Source organism: Heterodontus francisci, chromosome 41, assembly GCF_036365525.1.
Source record: "Heterodontus francisci isolate sHetFra1 chromosome 41, sHetFra1.hap1, whole genome shotgun sequence".
Classification (NCBI taxonomy): Eukaryota; Metazoa; Chordata; class Chondrichthyes; order Heterodontiformes; family Heterodontidae; genus Heterodontus; species Heterodontus francisci.
Genome location: NC_090411.1, coordinates 26,039,523 through 26,060,719, shown reverse-complemented (window position 1 = coordinate 26,060,719; position 21,197 = coordinate 26,039,523). Strand labels below are relative to the sequence as shown.

General features: G+C 46.7%; 1 protein-coding gene across 2 annotated transcripts in view; it reads right to left on the bottom strand.

The window, feature by feature from the left end:
• The window catches only part of ncf4 (neutrophil cytosolic factor 4), a 39,528-nt gene extending 29,462 nt beyond the window's left edge, over positions 1–10,066 (bottom strand). For both annotated transcript variants that reach the window (XM_068019573.1, XM_068019574.1), the window contains exons 1-3: positions 9,938–10,066; positions 9,727–9,811; positions 6,055–6,208 (exon numbers count right to left, since the gene is read on the bottom strand). In XM_068019573.1, coding sequence (XP_067875674.1) covers positions 6,055–6,208; positions 9,727–9,811; positions 9,938–9,963 — 265 coding nt within the window. In that variant the 5' untranslated portion in view covers positions 9,964–10,066. The remainder of the gene's footprint in view (positions 1–6,054; positions 6,209–9,726; positions 9,812–9,937) is intronic.
• Positions 10,067–21,197: the final 11,131 nt, after the last annotated feature.

The window sequence follows — 21,197 nt, the reverse complement described above, 5'->3', positions numbered from 1 at the left end:
AGGGGGTACGGATGAGGAAGGCACAGAGGCACGCAACCAGCCTCTTGCACGCAGACGGCAATACTTACCTGCAAGGGTCGACCAGCGGAGGGTCAACTTGCTGCAATGTTAGGGCAGCATGTCCCTCAAGGAAGGGAATCTACCACCTCTATCTGGTCGGGTCGATGGGTGCTTCCACATATAGGAACATAGGACCAGGAGGAGGCCATTCAGCCCCTCAAGACTGTTCCACCATTCAATTTAATCATGACTGATCTGTACGTTAACTCTATCTACCCGCCTTGGTTCTGTAATCCTTAATACCCTTGCCTTGCAAAAATCTATGACATTATATGGTTGACTCTTCATGTTCGTGGGGCAACTGAGGATGAGCAATCAGTGTTGTCCATATCCAAAGGGCAAAAAAAAAATCTTTCCGGAATCATCTTTTTTCAGGAGGGTCTGGGGAGTAGACTTTCAACTTTCAAAATGTTTCAGTCTCCACAGAGAACAGTAGAAATTGGGGCTGTCTGCCATAGGGTAAGGGAAGACCAGGGTTGCAATGAAGAGTACTATTCCGAGGAATAGTTTAAAAAAATCAGAGAATCGTAGAATTTTACAGCACAGAAGGAGGCCATTCATCCCATTGTGACTGTGCCAGCTCCTTGAAAGAGCTATCCAATTGGATCCTCTCCCCATCTCTTTCCCTGTAGCAAATGTTTTCCTTTTCAAGTCTTTATCCAACTGCACTTGCATAGTTACTACTGAATTTGTTTCCACCGCTCTTTCAAGCAGCGCATTCCAGATCAGAACAACATAACAAACCATTTTCAGCTTGAGTCACATTAACCAGGAGTGGACCTGACTCGACCTTTTACTAAGGACTATTAATGAATCATTCGATTCCGAAGAAGGGTCACTGACCCGAAACGTTAACTCTGCTTCTCTTTCCACAGATGCTGCCAGACCTGCTGAGTGAATCCAGCATTTCTTGTTTTTGTAATGAATCATTCTGCCTTGGGCCCATAGTCTAGACTGTTATGTGGTTGGTGCCTTCTTTCAGATGAGATATAGAACAAGCCCCAATCAGGTGGGCATAAATGTTCCCATGTCCTTACCTTGAAGAAGAGAGCAGGAGTTCTGCTGAGATCTAGGCCAATAATTATCCCTCAACTAACATCACTGAAACAGATTAGTGAATCATTTATCTCATTGCTTATGCAAATTGGCTGCCTGCCTCACAACATTGACTAGAATTCAGAAGGAATTCATAAACCGTGAGAAATAAAAGAGGGTATTGTATTTGTATAGTGCCTTTCACGACCTCAGGACTTTACGAAGTACTTTTGAAGTGTAGACACTGTTGTAATGTAGGAAATACAGCAATTTGCACACGGCAACGCGATAATGACCAGATAATCTGTTTTTTTTAATGATGTCACTTGAGGGATAAATATCGGCCAGGACACCGGGGATGACTCCCCAGCTCTTCTTTGTAATAGTGCCTTGAGAACGTTTACATTCACCTGAGAGGGCAGGAGGGGCCTCAGTTTAACGTCTCATCTCAAAGACAGCACCTCCAACAGTGCAACACTCCCTCAGTACTGGAGTGTCAGCCTAGATTTTGTTCTCAAGTCTCTGGAATGGGGCGGACGGAAGCACTTTGGAACATTCTGGGAATGTGGAAGTCATTTCCTTAGACACTGAATTTATTCAAGGTAGGGGGAAATTATGTGGGTTGGTGGTGGGGTGGGGGTGGTGTGGTGGTGAGGAAGGGACAATATGAATATAATGAGAGGACTTGATAAGGTGAGCCTAGAGAACAGTTCTGTGCAGATCCAGAAGACAACAATAAACTGAGGAGGCCAGAACTTGAAGATTGATTCCTTTGAATTTGTAGCTCTCCATTTATAGATTAGACTGCCATCTAGTGTGGTAAATGTTGACTCATCTCAAACGCTTTGAAGGGAATTAGATTTTTTTTTATTCTTTCATGGGATATGAGCATCGCTGGCAAGTCCAGCATTTGTCTCCCATCCCGAACTGCCCTTAAGAAGGGGGTGGCGAGTTGCCTTCTTGAACTGCTGCAGTCCATCTGGTGTGGTTACCCCCACAGTGCTAACAGCGTTCCAGGTTTTTGACCCAGCAACAGTGAAGGAACAGCGAGACAGATCAAAGTCCGGATGATGTGTGACTTGGATGACTGTTGATTCAGCAGGGAGTGGGAGGACATGGGCTTAGGGTGGAGAAAGCATTTACAGTGAAAGAGCCAAATCTGACGCAGAACCCTGGATGGTGCAATATTTTGACATATTGTAATGTTCACATACTCTCCCAGGGTCATGGACCTGAAACATTGGCTCTCATGCCCACATCTCTGTCCTGGGCCTGCTGCAGTGTTCCAGTGAGCATCAACGCAAGCTCAAGGAACAGCATCTCATTTTCCGATCAGGCACTCTACAGCCGTCCGGACTGAGCACTGAGTTCAATAATTTCAGAGGCCCTTTTTTTATTAGTATTTTATTTTTTTTAATCATTTTTTTTTCCATTTGCCTGACTTAAACTTAGTTTTTCATGTTTGTGCTTTTGGACAGGGCTTTTCATTATTCTGTCATTAACACTCTCTCTACACTAATGCTTTGCCTTTCACCACACCATTAGTACACTCTCTTTGCCTTTGCCCCATGACCTCCTTGTCAGTTAATCTCTCTAGCCCTCTGTTCTATCACACACCTTCCCTTTTGTTCTCTTTCCTCCCACCCTGCTTTACTTGTTTAAAACTTATTACATTTCTAACCTTTGCCAGTTCTGATGAAAGGTCACTGACCTGAAACGTAAACTCTGCTCCTCTCTCCACAGATGCTGCCAGACCTGCTGTGTATTTCTGGCACTTTCTGTTTTTATTTCAGATTTCCAGCATCTGCCATATTTTGCTTTTATTTACGTTAACCTTTTTGCTTTTTTTCAGTTGCTGTTGGGCCTGTTGAGCATTTTCTGTTTCCAATTTCCAGTTTTCTGCTTAAGTGTATTTTTTATGAGGGGGTGGTACTTATGAAGGGTAATTTTATTCCAGCCTCATACCTCGTTAGCCCTTCCCTTTCACGTTTTCCTGGTCCTCGATCTTAAAATTTTCCTCCTTGTTTTCAAATCCGCCTATGTCCTCACCCACTCCCTCGCTCTGTAATCTCCTCCCAGCTCCACAATCCTCCGAGATATCTGTGTTCCCACAGTTCTGGCCTCTTGAGCATCCCCGATTTTAATCGCTCCACCATTGGCAGCCGTGCCTTCAGCTGCCAAAGCTCTAAGCCCTGCAATTCCCTCCTTAAATCTCTCCATCTCCCTATCTTTCTCCTCAAAAGACATTCCTTAAAACCTACCTCTTTAATCAAGCTTTTGAACTAGGGCTGCATGAGAACACCACCAGCTGCAAGTTCCCCTCCAAGCCAGACAACCATCCTGACTTGGAACTATATCGCTGTTCCTTCACGGTCATTGGGTCAAAATCCTGGAACTCCCTCCCAAACAGCACTGTGGGTGTAGCTACACCACAAGGACTGCAGCAGTTCAAGAAGGCAGCTCACCACCACCTTCTCAAGGGCAATTAGTGATGGGCAATAAATGCTGGCCAGCGACGCCCACATCCCATGAACGAATTTTTAAAAAACTGTCCTAACGCCTCCTTATGTGGCTCGGTGTCAATTTTTGACTGATTTACGCTCCTGTGAAGTGCCTTGGATGTTTTGCTACAGTTAAGATGCTATATAAATAGAGGTGATGGTTGTTGTCATCCCAGTCAGGTGGGTGGGGGAGTGTCCCATCTCCTCTTCGGCAAGAAATTTGGAATTGAGATTCCTATTGATATTATGGTCATGACAGCAAGTCATGAATAATTAAGTGTAAAACCCACTGAGCATGAAGACGATGGCACCACGTTTATAGTGTTAAGAGTGTCAACTCCACGAATGCTTCAGAAAAGGAACATCCACACAAGTAACCTCTGCCGTCAACTCATCTCGCAGGATAACAAACTCTCCAATGTACCATCGATGGAATTTTCTAATTACCATAGCTATTTCTAAAGAGTCAGTCCCGATTAGCAAAAGAAGCAATGGCAACACGGGGAAAAACTTTTTTAGGCAGGGAGTGGTTAGGACCTGGAATGCACTGCCTGAGACTGCGGTGGAGGCACATTCAATTGCAGCTTTCAAAGGGGAATTGGAAATTATCTGAAGAGAAAAATTTGCCGGGCTACGGAGAAAGGGTGGGGGAGTGGGACTAGGTGAGTTGCTCTTACAGAGAGCTGACACGCACATGATGGGCCGAATGGCCTCCTCCTGTGCTGTAGCCGTTCTGTGATTCTATTCCAGATGTTGTGTGGTAACATGGGAAAATGCAACACATAAAGACCGTCAGGCCTCTCAACCTCTGGATGCGGTATGTTTGAGGCCTACTGCCCGGTGAAATTGGGCCAATTAGCATCCCGAAAGTGGTAGGGAATGAATTACTGTACCGTTCCTGCTGTTGCTATGGTCGTCACAGTCTACCCCCAACAGGCCTACCATCAGGCGGCCATTTAGCTCACCTGAATCAGGCGTTAAGTCTATTCAAAATACAAATTAGGGGAGTTCTGTGTCGGGCCTCCTCTGCACAGGCTCCATGCCACTATCAGCTGGAGGCCCAGCCGAAGGTGGGCCAAAGGTTAAGTTGTCTTTATTTCTGTGGACCCGACAGGTAGGAGTGTTCATCGAGCCCTACATATTCAGCCTCGCCCACTGCCACTCTGGGTCCACCACCCCTCTGCACCCACGCCCCCACTCGACCCATAAGCACCTACTTTCTTTCAGCCTGGTAGGCTAGCCTGGTTATCAACATTGTGCAGGGAGAATCCCTGCAGCCGATGCAGGAATAATCCTGCCCAACTCCTTAAGGCAATCGGGCAACTGTAGTTGACCCATCACAATCTAAACTGGCTAAACCCTTAAGGCCTCTGATGACTGAGGGAATGGTAGTGTATTGGTAATGTTACTGGACTAGTAATCCAGAGGCCTGGACTAATGCTCTGGAGGCAAGAGTTCAATTCCCACTGTGGCAACTGATGGAATTTAAATTCAATTAATTAATAGATCTGGAAATAAAAAGATCTGTTTGCACGCTGGTAGGACAGTTAATTCTCACAGCCCGTTGAGATGTGTGCTTGCTGGTGTGGTAGCAGAGGTGGGGATAAACAAGATCGTCAACCGTAATTTTTGGCTAAAGAAGGAGGATGGGCTTCCCGTAAAGTTTCATAGCTGAACGGCTTCTACAGTAGCTCAACGCTTGAGTCACAAACATCTGGCAGCAGTAGGGCATTAGGTACTTCTGCAATCTCTCATCATGTGTTGCCTTTGAACTCAGACACCCTTTCCAATCAACACTTTCTTGTGTTCAACACACAGCTTAGGCAAATAGATCAATAGGAAGTTTATAGTATGTACTGATGTTTATATAGAGTTTTATCATATCCCTCATGCATATCCTAAGTCACTTCTATAGCATAGAATTACATAGAATGTACGGCACAGAAACAATTCAGTGTTCCTGCTCCACCCGGGCCTTCTCCAACCCTTTGTCATCTCGCCCTCTCAGCATTTCCTTCCATTCCTTTCTCCCTCATGTGTTTATCTGGCTTAATGCATCTTTGCTTTTCGCCTGAACAACTCCACATGGCAGTAAGTTCCACATTCTAACCACACCCTGCATATATAGGTTTTCCCTGAATTCCTTCTTGGATTTATTAGTGACTATCTTATATTCATGGCCCCTGGTTTTGGTTTCCTCCATGAGTGCAGACATCTTCTCTACATCTATCCTACCGAACCCTTTCATAATCTTGAAGACCTCTATCAGGTCACCCCGAGGTCTTTTTTTCTAGAGACAAAGGCCCCAGTCTGTTCAGCCTTTCCTGATCGTTACAACCTCCCGGTTCTGGTAAATCCTTTTTTGCACCTTCACCAATTCCTCCGTATCCTGATTGTAATATGACAGCAGAATGGGAGTATCCCATTAACGGGGCACGATGCTGCCACGTGTTCTTACCCGGTAGCATAGGCAGGTTGCAGGTGTTGGGGTTCTTGTGGCTGTCCGGACTGAATTTCTCTAGCAGCTTAGCCTGTAATCTGTAAAACTGGCGATAGCGTCGGAATATGAAGTACCTGGCGCCACCTTTCTGCTTCACCTGGATTGTAAATACCTGTGGGAAGAAAGAAGCCAATTTTATTGAAAGGAGCGCCTCATCTCTTTTAGAAACGTACATTTAATACTGAGTTCCAGGGCAGGTACCTCCCAGCGCATTGTGTGTGCTACTGAGTCATCGGCACCAAGATGGTGCCAGCTTCAACCAGTTAGTTGACCTCAGGTGGCACTAATGGGCATTGCAATTGACCTTAGTTATCCTGGTCAAGGAGGAGACCAGACCTCCATGGTCCCTGCACCTGGTTCTGTCCAGGAATCTCCGCTGGGAAGTGCACTTGTGTAGGCGGAGGAGAGGGTAAGGGCAGGATAGTTAAAAAAACAGCTTGATCTGACTGCTGAGGCTTACCTGTTAAGACTGGCTGCTCGGTAGAGGTACAGGCCACTAAAACCATACCCTGCAAGGGCCAGACCCTCAGATGAGGAAAGGAAGAGTAGGGGGAGGAAAGGGATGAGCGGGGAGTGCGAGGAGACGAGAGGGGAGGGGAGAAGAGGGTTGGTGAGGGAGAGAGAAGGAGAGAGGAAAGGGGGAGGAGAGAACAAGGAGAGCAGAGGAGTGGGAAGGGGAGGAGTGAGAAGAGGGGGAAGAGAGGAGAGGAGAAAGGAGAGGTGGGGAGGAGAGGAAGGAAAAAGGGAGGGTGGCGAGGCGAGGGAATGGGAGGAATGGGGGAGGAGAGAAAAGGGAGGAGGTGAGAGGGAGAGGGACAGAGGATTGGGTAGGGTTGGGGAAAGGAGGGACCAGTGATGGGAAGGATCAGGGTGTGGAAAAGGAGGAGAGCAGAGGGGAGGTGATGGGTGGGGAATGTGAGGTGAGGAGATGCCAATTCAATGAACTTCGGGCTGTTTATACAAAAGAATGCAGCTGCGAGTGAGAAAACGGGAGATCTGTTTGTGAAAGCACATTAATTCAGCTGAGTATAATACTCACCTGTGAGCTCAGGCTCACTGAGCTGGAGTGTTCAAGTTGTATAATAACAGAGATCAGATTTCATAAAGAATTCAGCCTCCCTTTAAGAAAGTAAACGAGGCGAAACATTGAAACAATGTGAACGGGATTTGGCAGCATCCAGTGGAATTGATGCGGGCGGTATAATCTCCCAGAAAGTTCCAGGGAAGGGGTCGTGAGCGTCCAAGTGTTAAGGAGGGCTGATCATTGGCGAGTGCAACTCTTTCAACTTTATTCATTCTCAGGACCTGGGCATCACTGGCAAGGTCAACATTTATTGCCCATCTCGAGTTGCCCCCCCGGAGAGGCTGGTGGGCCTTCATTATGAACTGCCACAGCCTATGTGGTGGAGGCACTCCCAGAATGTCGATCAGCGGTTTGATACAATAGCTAGGCCACATCAGAGGGCAGTTAAGAGTCAGCGACATTGGTGTGGGACTGGAGTCACATATAGGCCAGACCGGGTAAAGACGACAGATTTTTGGAATAAACGGGACAGTAGCAGAATGGATACAAAATTGGCTGAGTGACAGGAATCAGAGAGAGTAGTGGTGAATGGTTGTTTCTCAGACTGGAGGAATAGAGTGGGGTTCCCCAGGGGTCAGTGTTGGGACCCCTGCTTTTCTTAATATATATTAATGACCTACACTTGAGTGTACAGGGCACAATTTCAAAATTTGCAGATGACACAAAACTTGGAAGTATTGTGAACTGTGAGGAGAATAGTGATAAACTTCAAGAGGACATAGACAGACTGGTGGAATTGGTAGACACACGGCAGATGCAATTTAATGCACAGAAGTGTGAAGTGGTTCATTTTGGTCAGAAGAGCGAGGAGAGGAGATACAAATTAAAGGGTACAATTCTAAAGGGGGTGAGGAGCAGAAGGACCTGGGGGTGTGTGTGCACAAATTATTGAAGGTTGCAGGGCAGATTGAGAAAGTGGTTAATAAAGCATACAGGATCCTGGCTTTATAAATAGGGGCATAGAGTACAAAAACAAGGAAGTTATGATAAACCTGTAAAAAACACTGGTTCGGCCTCAACTGGAGTATTGTGTCCAGTTCTGGGCACCACACATTTGGAAAGATGTTAAGGCATTAGAGAGGGTGCAGAAAAGATTCACGAGAATGGTTCCAGGGAAAAGGAACTTCAGTTAGGTGGTTGGAGTGGAGAAACTGAGTCTGTTCTCCTTAGAGAAGAGACTTTTAAGAGGAGATTTGATTGAGGTGTTCAAAATCATGAGGGGTCTGAACAGAGTAGATAGGGAGAAACTGTTCCCATTGGCTGAAGGACCCAGGACCAGAGGACACTGATTTAAGGTGACTGGCAAAAGAGGCAACAGTGACATGAGGAAAAACTTTTTAACGAAGTGAGTGGTTAGGATGTGGAGAGCTCTGCCTGAGAGTGTGGTGGAGGCAGGTTCAACCGAGGCATTTAAAAGAGAACTGAACAATTATCTGAAGAAAAAGATTTGCAGGTCTATGGAGAAAAGGCAGGGTAGTAGGACTAACTGAGTTGCTCTTGCAGAGAGCTGGCACAGACACGATGGGCCGATTGGCCTCCTTCTGTGCTGTAACCATTCTGTGATTCTATGGTTTCTTTTGCCCTAAAGGACATTAGTGAACCAGTTGAGTTTGTCACGGCAATCTGACAGCTGCATGCTCACTTTGACTGATCCCAGCTTTTTATTTGCTGATTTTATTTTTAAAACACTGGGATTTGAACTCATATTCTCTGGATTATTGGTCCAATAGCATAATCAGCACACTACTGTGCTCATCTTGCATTGAATCACATTGAGGGCCGATCACCCGCAGGATTGACAACCTGTGCAAAAACCAACACAAGGAAATGAGAGAATTGAAATGGGGGTGGGGAAAGAAGGGGTGGGCCATTTAGGATGAGGAGAAATTTCTTCACTCGGAGGGTTGGGAATCTTTGGAATTCTCTACCCCAGAGGGCTGTGGATCCTCAGTCACCAGATATATTGAAGACTGAGAAAGATCGAATTTTGGACATTAAGGGAATCAAGGCGTATGTGGGTTGGGCAGAAAAGAGGAGCTGAGGTGGAGGATCAGCCACGGTCTTATTGAATGGTAGAGCAGGCTTGCGGGGCCATAATGGTGTCCTTGTGCTCCTATTCCTTAAGAAACTGAGACAAGGGTGGTCAACTCAATGATCACTGTGGCTCAGTCAGCAGCACTTTCATCTCACAGCCAGAAGATTATGGGTTCAATCCCCACTCTACAGACTAACCAAGGCTGACAATGCTAGTGCAGTGCAGCGCTGAGGGTGCACCATCTTTCAGGCGAGGCCTTGTCTGGGTCAATATAAAAGATCCCATGGCACCGTTTGCAGCACGTTCTCCCAAATACCCTGGCCAACATTCCACCGTCACCAAAAAGAGATCAACTGGCCATTCAGCTCAGTGCTGTTCGTGGGATCTTGCTGTGCACAATTTGGCTGCTGCAGGCTTGCAAACCTGCATGTGCAGTTCCCCCTTGCACCTCGCTCTCCACTGCATTCAACTGATGAGGGCAACCTGCCCCTTTAAGATACAGGGTACTCACAACGTGGCTGCTGAATCCTTTACTCTGCTCTGCATCGGCAATATAGGCAGAAATTGGCACGTCGTCAGGAAGCTGATCGTAATCGCTGAAAGGAAAAGGGAAATCTTAGCTTCTGTTTCTCCGGCTTTCAATCCAGTTCGTCACCCGATCGTCCCCTAGCAAACTGTTGGAGGCAGAAGGACCAGTAAAGCTGGCTCTGCATGCACCTTACCTCTGTTCCCTCAGTTGTCGCTGCATCTCTGCAGCCTTGACTGTGCCAACGAAAGCAATAAAATAAACCAGAGAGCAAATGATTAAAGAATCTGTCAGCAGAGAAACAACTCATACACTCCTGCACTTTATGAAACTCAGTTTGAGGAAGTGTGAACGAGTTGCAACAGACTATTCCGGCTTCGGGAAACTTAATGGTCTTTCTATATATAAACAGTCACTAAATGTAATCATCAAGAAAGAAAATCACTACTGCAGCTGAGTCCTAAAGCAGTTTTCCTATCAGAGGACTATCACCTGACCTGCCTTTGTCAGACTGGATGGACTGGTTTTATGAGTGTGTTATCTATAAATCTATGAAATCTGGAAATTGCAAGGTGGAACTGCTACAGGTCTTTCTCCAAATCAATCAGGCGCCACTTCAAAGAATCAAAGGATGAAAGGAATTGCATTTTTAACGTTCCATTTACAGCCTCGCGACTTCCCAAAGCACTTACATATGAACAGACAAAGATATGGTGTAAAGCATATGGGATCTCGGGCTGGAGCATGGCTACCCGACCCGAACCCGATGGGAGCTGACGACATGTGTCGGGTTTGGGTCTGGTCGGGTCGCTCTTCGGGGTCCAGCATTCGGGCTCAGGTCCGGTCGGGCAGGGTTGGACTCATTCTATCACCACCTACAGTACGGGGCTCCAATCTTAATGTACTTTTTAAACAGCCTTTCAAGTCCAGTTACAGTTTTCTTTTAAGCTTGTGCGGATAAGCAACGAAGTGAAGAAAGGAAGCTAGGTTAAACGACGGTCGGGTCGGGTCGGGTCGGGCCGAGCGCCGGGAAAAATGAAAGGACTCAGGCCGGGTCGGATGTGGTTCTGTCGGGCTCGGGTCGGGTTTCATTTGCAGACCTGAGTCGGCCTTTATCTTGGGCTTCATAAATGGAGGCATTGAGTACAAAAGCAGGGAAGTTATACTGAGATAGATTTTTGATCTCTCGGGGAATAAATAGCTATACGGGAAAGTGGAGTTGAAGCCGAAGATCAGCCATGATCTTATGAATGGTTTGACAGGCCGTATGTTCTACTCCTGCTCCTATTTCTTATATTCTTATGTACAATTTTTGAGGCCAACTGCTTCACTCTGTAGTCCTGGCCCAGTTGGGTCAGAGCACATTGTATTACCAGTGAAATATTAATAAGCCAAAAACATGGTGAGCTCACACAGAAAGAAAAGCATTTATAAAGCATCTTTCATGATCGTGGGACATTACGATGAAGTACTCTGAAGTGTAATCACGATTGTAATATAGGAAATGCAGCACAGCAAGCTCCCACAAGCAGCAATGTGATAATGACCAGATAATCTGGTTTTGTGATAGTGCTTGAGGGAAAATTATTGGCCAGGACGTTAGGAATAACTTTGTCGCTCTTCTTCGAAATAGTGCCCTGGGAACTATACGTCCACCTCAGAGGTCAGGCGGGTCCTTATTTGAACATCTCATCCTTAAAATGGCACCTGTGACAGTGCAGCACTCTCTCAGTACAGCACTGGAGTGTCAATGTTTACACTCAACTCCTGGGGTGGTACTACGAACCCACAACATTCTGATGCAGAGGCAGGAGTGCCTTACCAACTGAGCCATGGCTGACATGAGGACAATGTTCCAAGAACCCAGAGTGCACTACAGGAAAGAGAGGCAATCACTATGGCAATGTCACTGTGCAGAATACAGCAGTACACAGGGTCAATATGTTGGGGCTATTGTATTTGTGAATAAACTATTAACATGGTGAAGGTTTGGGAAGGTCAATTTTAAGGGAACTTATTTACTTGAAGGGGAAGAACATCACAATTGCGAAAATCTGCTTTGAAACACCAGCCTATATGAATAAGCATGGGAAAAACATACAACTTCATTTCAGCATCTTTTCCAGTTCTTGTTTGTTGTTTCTTTATTGTCTTGTTATTTTGGCAAAGAAAATTCCTGGAAGGGACTAAATCTTCAGCCCAAACCCAAGGGACACAAAAATATGCTTATGATCTAAATGAGAAAACAAATAACTTTACAGGGTGGCCCTGCTCCTTTTAACAGTGTCTTTCATTGGGGCGAAACTGGTTTTAAGGGGGCTTTCCCTTGGGGATTCTCCCAGCCGCGGAAACACTGGGAAGATGATGCGACAGATGTTCCCGCCACTTGTCTGTTGATGTCAGTGTAGCCGGCCACATGAACCACTGTAGAAACCACCCCCTCAATCACATACCGAGGCTGATGGTACAAGAGGAGTTAATAACCCACTCATTACTCTGCAATTCAACCGAGGAAGTAAATAGCCCTGGAAGTGGGGAACACCATCAATCAAAGCTGTTCCACACCTTTTATTCATTTGCAGGCTGTGAGCATCGCTGGCAAGGCCAGCATTCATTGCCCGTCCCTCTTTGCCCTACAGACGGAGGTGGTCACCCATGTGCTTGACAACTGAGTGGCTTGCTGGGCCATGTCCGAGGAGTCACAGAAAGGCCAAATTTCCTTCCCTAAAGTGAACCAGTTGGGTTTTTATGGTAATCTGGGAGTTACATGGTCACCCTTACTGAAACTAGCTTTTTATTCCAGATTTAATTAACTAATTAATTGAATTTAAATTCTCCACCTGCAATGGCAGGATTTGAACGCATCACCAGATCATTAGTCTGGGCCTCTGGTTTACTAATCCAGTAACATAGTCACTATACTACCATCCCCCAAAGAGTAGAGTAATGTTGAATTTAAAACACGAAAAAGAGGCCAACCAGTTCCACCGGTCCATGTTGATATATAACCATCTCTTATCTCTGGAGATAAGGTATTGGTGACAAAGTTCACTGCTGGCATCATATTCATCCTTAATGATTGAATCGGGTGATGATGTTACCCACTGCCAGTTTTAGCCCAGTCAATAATTAAAAGAGTGTAAAACAAAAACGAAATACTGCAGATGCGGGAAATCTGAAATACTGAACGCCTCGATTTTAAAATTCTCATCTTTGTTTCCAAATCCCTCCATGGCCTCGCCCCTCCCTATCTCTGTAATCTCCTCCAGCCCCACAATCTTCCGAGGTATCTGCGCTCCTTTAATTCCGGCATCTTGAACATCCCCGATTTTAATCGCTCCGCCATCGGTGGCCGTGTCTTCAGTTGCCTAGTCCCTAACCCTCCCTACACCTCTCCACCTCTCTACCGTTTTCTCCTCCTTGAAGAAAGTCCTGAAAACTTACCTCGTTGACTAAGCTTTAGGCCACCTGACCTAATATCTCCTTTTGTGGCTCAGTGTGATATTGGGCTGGATTTTGCAGATCCAACAGCAATAAGAGCTGAGACTTTCACTGCTAGTTGAGGGCAACAGTACCGCAACCTCCAGTGATCGCACTTGCATTGAAAACCAAAGCTTGCGGTGCCTCTCAAAGGGGTCCGGCGGAAGGCACACTGATGGTTCCACCAGGCTGGTTTCCAAAGGGGCAGGTACCAGGCACTTGGACTGATTTCCCGGAAGTTACACATTTTCACGAAGATCTTTTTAGGGCTGATTCCAGCAGACGCTGCTCAGGAGCTCATCTTTAAAAGCAAAGCCACAGAAGACGCAAAACACTCCCGCACCCCTGGTTTCCATGGCTCCCCCAATTCTCCCCTCGCTTTCCCCAACTCCCCCCCCCCCCCCCCCCAACCCCCCGACACACCGCTGGCACCCCCCCTGCCCACAGCTCCACCCAATCCCGTCTCCTCTCCTCCTAACCAACCATTCCAACCCCGCCCCCAGTACCTCCTCCATTTTCTCCCCCCATTCCACACCAGCCTGCCCATTCCCCCCCCCACCCACCAACCACCCTCAGCTCCCCTGTAGTGTTCTACTGGAATGCAATAAGGATAATTATATATGTCTTCACTTTGATGATACAGTATTTCTTCACCTTGTGATCGTGGATCTTACTTATTCCCCTGAGATCACACTCTGCAATGGGACCAGTTCAGTCCAAGCCCAATTCACACTCAGAACCGCTCCTCCCCTTCCTACACCAGGTCTTCCGCTTCCCCATCCCCATCCTTCATCCCACACCGACCACAAAAATAGCAGGGGTGGGGGAATAAACCCCTTCGTCAGATTATCGAGGAACTACTTTCACTCCATCTGCTATGGCTGAAATCCCAGAATGTGAACCCAAGAGGAATTGAATCAGTGATGCTGTGGTTATCCTTATCACTTGACAGAGAAGTTTACCAGCATTCATGAAACCAGACGTAGTTACATGCTGCCAATTAGAGGGATTATTAGATGGATTTTTGCTGGTTTGAAGCTTAGATCTGAATACAGATTGAAGGTTTTGGGCAAGAGATGCAGGGGGGATATGAGGAAGAACTTTTTTACACAGCGAGTGGTAATGACCTGGAACTCGCTGCCCAAGAGGGCGGTGGAAGTGGAGACAATGAATGATTTCAAAAGGAAATTGGATGGGCACTTGAAGGAAATAAACTGGCAGGGCTACAGGGATCGAGTGGGGAAGCAGGACTGACAGGATTGTTCTGGGGAGAGCCGGCACGGACACGATGGGCTGAATGGTACCTTCGATGCCACAAATGACTCTACGCACGATTTTGAAACTGTTATAAAAGTGTTCGGTGTTATAACAGTTTTGAAAGTCTCATTGTTTTAAAATATTAAAAATCATTTAAAATTACTTACCTGTCTTTGAGCAGAGCACAAAACCTAAGGAGCGTGTCTTCAGCTTGTGTGGTCAAAAGGGGTGCTACACTGGAAAGCCACACTTTCTGTGCCAACACTAGGCCCTACTAACTACAGGCCAGGTAAGTTCGTACCTTTTTGGGCAGCCAGCAACATAAGCCATAGCTTCTCCACTGACAGAACGATCTGGTTCTTTATGATTTATAATGCCTCTGAGAAGCACCTTGAGACGTTTTATTGCATTAAAAGTGCTATCTAAATACAAATTGCTGCTGAAAAACAGAAAATACTGGAAATACTCGGCAGGTCAGGCAGTATCTATGGAGAGAGAGAGTTAATGCTTCAGTTCGATGTCCTACCATCAAAGTTCTGGTATTACACCTGTCATTTCTGGTAGGAAGTGGGTGCAGGAGCAGGAAAAGTGTTTTATTCATTCATGGGATGTGGCCGTCGCTGGCCAGGCCAGCATTTGTTGCCCGTCTCTAATTGCCCTTGAGAAGGTGGTGGTGAGCTGCCTTCTTGAACCGTTGCAGTCCGTGTGGGGTAGGAACACCCACAGTGCTGTGAGGAAGGGAGTTCTATGCGAGCTACAGCAGGGATCCGGCCTAACTCCAGCAGGAAGTCCTGCCCATCTTGCTTAGAATCCGCCTCCTTGGTGCGCTATGAATTGGGAGTCTTGGACCACCTCCTATTCACAATTGCTGCGAAGGAGGATTGTCTCTGTACAAAGGCGCACAGTGCGCAGTGGTTAGCACCGCAGCCTCACAGCTCCAGGGACCCGGGTTCGATTCTGGGTACTGCCTGTGCGGAGTTTGCAAGTTCTCCCTGTGTCTGCGTGGGTTTCCTCTGGGTGATCCGGTTTCCTCCCACATGCCAAAGACTTGCAGGTTGATAGGTTAATTGGCCATTATAAATTGCCCCTAGTATAGGTAGGTGGTAGGGAAATATAGGGACAGGTGGGGATGTGATAGGAATATGGGATTAGTGTAGGATTAGTATAAATGGGTGGTTGATGGTCGGCACAGACTCGGTGGGCCGAAGGGCCTGTTTCAGTGCTGTATCTCTAAACTAAAATAACTGCCCCAAGCCTTCTGCTCTAAAGCCGAACTCAAGCAGCCTATAAAAACTGAATCCCCATCAGGAAATGTAAAGCAACTTCCTCTTCTAAATTTCGAATGTAACAATTCAGAAAATCACCTTTGTAAGCAATTATTTCGACGACCTCCTGCAGCTTGTCAAACTCTGAGTACTGTGCTTCCCTCCAATTCTGCACTCCTGATTCCTTTCTCCCTCCATTGGCGGCCATGCCTGCAGATGCCTAGGAATCTCTGGAATTCCCTCCCTAAACCTCGCTGCTTCTCTACCTGTTACCGGGACTCCAAGGGATAAATTACCAGGAGAGATGACACAAACTAGGGTTGGAAGCCCAGCAATTTAGAAGGTTGCAGGGTGATTTGATCAAAGTTTTCAATATATTAAGGCGAACAGTTAAGATTGTTAGAGAGAAACTATTTCAGATGATTGGGGAGTTTAGAACCGGGTGGCATAGTCTAAACAATGGAGACAGACCTTTCAGGAGTGAAATTAGGGAACACCTCTACACATGAAATGCGGTAGAAGTTTGAAACTCTCTTCTGAAAATGGCAATTAATGCAAGATCAATTGTCAATTTTAAATCTGAAACTGATAGATTTATCCAAAAGTATTAAGGGATATGGGGAAAAGGCGGGTATATGGAGTTAGGTCGCAGATCAGCCATGATCTCAATGAATGGAGGAACAGGCTCGAGGGGCTGAATGGCCTTCTCCTGTTCCTGTGTTATGATGCCGTTAAGCTGAGACATGTTTCACACAGCAACCTCCTGAGTCCATGCCACCCCCTGCTCACCAGAAATGCACTGGAGGTGCAAGTTAGAGACCTCTGCCCCTTTAACTGTGCCCTTACGTCTCATGAATTGGTGCCCATTGGATGCTTACAATACCACAATTGAGTGAAACTACTTGATGAACCTTAAACAAAAACAAGAAATGCTGGAACCACTCAGCAGGTCTGGCAGCATCTGTGGAAAGAGAAGCAGAGTTAACGTTTCGGGTCAGTGACCCTTCTTCGGAACTAGCAAATTTTAGAAATGTCAAAGGTTATAAGCAAGTGAGGTGGGGGTGGGGCAAGAGATGACAAAGGAGAAGGTGTAGATTGGACAAGGCCACATAGCTGACCAAAAAGTCATGGAGCAAAGGCAAACAATATGTTAATGGTGTGTTGAAAGACAAAGCATTAGTACAAATAGGGTGTTAACGGACCGAAGGTTGAACAGCAGCAAGTACAGACATGAAAAAAAACAGTGGGTAAGCAAACTGAACAAACTAAGATGAAATGAAATAAACATGAAAAAAAAATGTTGTAAAAAATGTAAAAAAGAAAAAATAACTAAAAATAAAAGTAAAATGGGAGGCCCGTCAAGCTCTGAAATTATTGAACTCATTGTTCAGTCCGGCAGGCTGTAGTGTGCCTAATCGGTAAATGAGATGCTGTTCCTCGAGCTTGCGTTGATGTTCACTGGAACATTGCAGCAATCCCAGGTCAGAGATGTGAGCATGAGAGCAGGGGGGAGTGTTGAAATGCCAAGCAACCGGAAGCTCGGGGTCCTGCTTGCGGACTGAGCAAAGCGGTCACCCAGTCTGCGTTTTGTCTCCCCAATGGAGAGGAGACCACATTGTGAGCAGCGAATACAGTATACTACATTGAAAGAAGCAGCAGTAAATCGCTGCTTCACCTGAAAGGAGTGTTTGGGGCCTGGGATAGTGAGGAGAGAGGAGGTAAATAGGCAGGTATTACACCTCCTGCGATTGCAGGGGAAGGTGCCATGGGATGGGGGCGAGGTGGTGGGGGTAATGGAGGAGTGGACCAGGGTGTCGCAGAGGGAACGATCCCTTTGGAATGCTGGCAGGGGAAGGGAGGGGAAGATACGTTTGGTAGTGGCATCACGCTGGAGGTGGCGGAAATGGCAGAGGATGATCCTTTGGATATGGAGGCTGATGGGGTGAAAAGTGAGGACAAGGGGAACCCTGTCACGGTTCTAGGAGGGAGGGGAAGGGGTGAGGGTCGAGGTGTGGGAAATGGGCCGGACACGGTTGAGGGCCCTGTCAACAACAGTGTGGGGGAATCCTCGGTTGAGGAAAAAGGAGGTCATATCAGAAGCACCGTCATGGAAGGTAGCATCATCAGAGCAGATGCATCGGAGACGGAGAAACTGGGAGAATGGAATGGAGTCCTTACAGGAGGTAGTGTGTGAAGAAGTGTAGTCGAGGTAGCTGTGGGAGTCAGTGGGCTTATAATGGATATTAGTAGACAACCTATCCCCAGAGATGGAGACAGAGAAGTCGAGGAAGGGAAGGGAAGTGTCAGAGATTGACCATGTAAAAGTGAGAGAAGGGTGGAAATTGGAAGCAAAGTTGATAAAGTTTTCCAGTTCGGGGCGGGAGAAGGAAACGGCACCGATACAGTCATCAATGTACCGGAAAAAGAGTTGGGGGAGGGTCCTGAGTAGGACTGGAACAAAGAATGCTCGACATACCCCACAAAAAGACAGGCATAACTAGGACCCATGCGGGTACCCATAGCGACACCTTTTAATTGAAGGAAGTGAGTGGAGTTGAGAACAAGTTCAGCCAGGCGGAGGAGGGTGTTGGTGGATGGGGACTGGTTGGGCCTCTGTTCAAGGAAGAAGCGGAGAGCCCTCAAACCATCCTGGTGGGGGATGGAGGTGTAGAGCGATTGGACATCCATTGTGAAGAGGAGGCGGTTGGGACCAGGAAACTGGAAATTGTCAAAATGACGTAGGGCGTCAGAAGAGTCACGGATGTAGGTGGGAAGAGACTGGACCAGGGGAGAAAAGATAGAGTCAAGATAGGAAGAAATGAGTTCAGTGGGGCAGGAGCAGGCTGACACAATGGGTCTGCCGGGACAGTTCCGTTTGTGGATTTTGGGAAGGAGGTAGAAGCGGGCTGTCCGGGGTTGCGGGACTATGAGGTTGGAAGCTGTAGAGGGAAGATCTCCAGAGGATATGAGGTCAGTGACACTCCTTTGGACAGTGGCTTGATGTTCGGTGGTGGGGTCATGGTCCAGAGGGAGGTAGGAAGGAGTGAGTTGGCGTTGAGCCTCTACAAGGTAGAGGTCGGTACGCCATACAACAACAGCACCACCCTTGTCTGCAGGTTTGATGACCATGTCGGGGATAGACCTGAGAGAACGGAGTGCCTCAAGTTCAGAGGGAGACAGGTTAGAGTGAGTGAGGGGGGGCAGAGAAATTGAGATGACCAATATCTCGCCGACAGTTTTCAATGAAGAGATCAAGAGCGGGTAAGAGGCCAGGGGGAGGGGTCCAGGTAGAGGGAGAATGCTGGAGGCGGGTGAATGGGTCTGCTGGTTGTGGGGAGGACTCCTGGTCAAAGAAGTGAGCCTTTTAATGTTTAAAGATTAATGAACCTTTGTGTTTTGCCTGTAATTATTCTCTCAGCCACTGGGTGGCGGTGCCTGGGAAGCTAAGACTCAGACCAGTCAGAGGAGGTAAGTTCAATAAGAGAATTCAAGTTACAGAGTGGAGATCAGGAATGGTCTGGATGGATGCAGCTCCAACAACACTCAAGAAGCTCGACACCATCCAGGACAAAGCAGCCCGCTTGATTGGCGCCACATCCACCACCTTCAACATTCACTCCCTCCACCACTGGCGCACTGTGTACCACCTACAAGATGCACTGCAACAACTCGCCAAAGCTCCTTCGACAGCACCTTCCAAACCTGCAACCTCTTCCACCTAGAAGGACAAGGGCAGCAGATGCATGGGAAGGCCACCACCTGCAAGTTCCCCTCCAAGCTACACACTGGCCTGACTTGGAACTATATCGCCGTTCCTTCACTGTTGCTGGGTCAAAATTCTGGAACTCCCTTCCTAACAGCACTGTGGGTGTACCTACCCCACAAGGACTGCAGTGGTTTAAGAAGGCAGCTCACCACCACCTTCTCAAGGACAATTAGGAATGGGGAATAAATGCAGAGATGCCCACGTCCCATGAACGATATGTAAAAGAATGGCATGATGGTGGAGTAAATTGGAGTGCCAATGGGCATCCAGACATAAGACATGCGTTAAAGCAGCTGGTATTGTGTCAGTTGTGACACAGTTGGTAGCACTTTTGCCATAAATGGTATCGGTTCAAATCCCATGCTAGAGATTTGAACACAGAAATAATGCATACTGCTGACATACTATGGGAGTACTACACAGTTAGAGAAGCTAACTTTTGGATGAAATGCTAAACCAAGACCCTGTCTGCCCTCTCAGGTGGATGTCCCATTACACTATTCAGAGTCAGAGCAGGGAAGCTACCCCCAGTGTCCCAAACCAATTTTTATCCCTCACAAAAACAGATTATCTGGTCATTGTAACATTGATGGGAGCTTGCTGTACGCAAATTGGCTGCCAGGTTACAACAGTGACTACACTTTGAAATGTACTTCATTGGCTGTAAGGAGCTTTGGGACATCCAGAGGTTGTGAAATGCGCTATATAAATGCAATTCTTTCTTCATTCAGCCTCAAATTGGTGAAAGGCAAATGTGGGACGGGTGTTAGCAAGTTGTTCTTCACGCCAAGAGTGATCAACACTCAGAATGGACTTCTGGGTGGGGGGAGTGGAGGCAAAAGCCCAGGATGCTCTGATCGATGTTTTTACTCTCGATCTATAAATTAGGATGGGCTGAATGGCCTTCCTCACAGTATCAAAGAAACAATAGCACAGATTCAACCCATCAGACCTGAGCAACTGTTCAACTGGAGCTATCTACTCAAAACTCACCTTCCCTTTCATCTCATCAATTTATATTCCTTTTCAAATATTAATCTGATTCCCTTTTAAAATATGTTTTTGTCTCTACTTTGATGTGCATTTGTTACATTCCAATGTGTTAATCTATAATTATATCATGACATGTGGAAGACTGTTTAGGAATAGGAAAAGGCCTTTTGGCCTATTGAGTTTCTAGTTTCAGAGTTCAACTTCACTTATCCGCCTTCTCCCCCGATAGGTTTGCCTGTTCTTTCTCTCCCCTCTTCTGCGGAATGGACTGTTTATCTCTGGGTTTAGGCCTGTGGAGTGTCACTCAAGCCAAGAACCACAATGTTCTCATCTGACACTGTTGCAACTTGAGACTGATCAGCAAAGGGAACTTTGGACAATTTCCTCTGGTAGGGAGAAAACCCCTGCTAACCCAGCATTAAGTCAGCACAGGCCACGGATCATAGGAATAGAAGGAGTGCGATCAACCTCTCGAGCTTGTTACGCCATTCAATTTGACCATCAACTCCATTTACTTGCTTTTGCCCCATACTGGACAAAGATCTATCAACTTCAGCCTTGAACATTTCAATTGACTCTCAACATCCACAGCCTTTTGGGGAAGCAAATTCTAGATTTCCACTACCCTTTGTGTGAAAAAGCGCTTCCTAATTTCCTTCCACAACGATCTGTCTCTGGTTTTAAGATTATGCCCT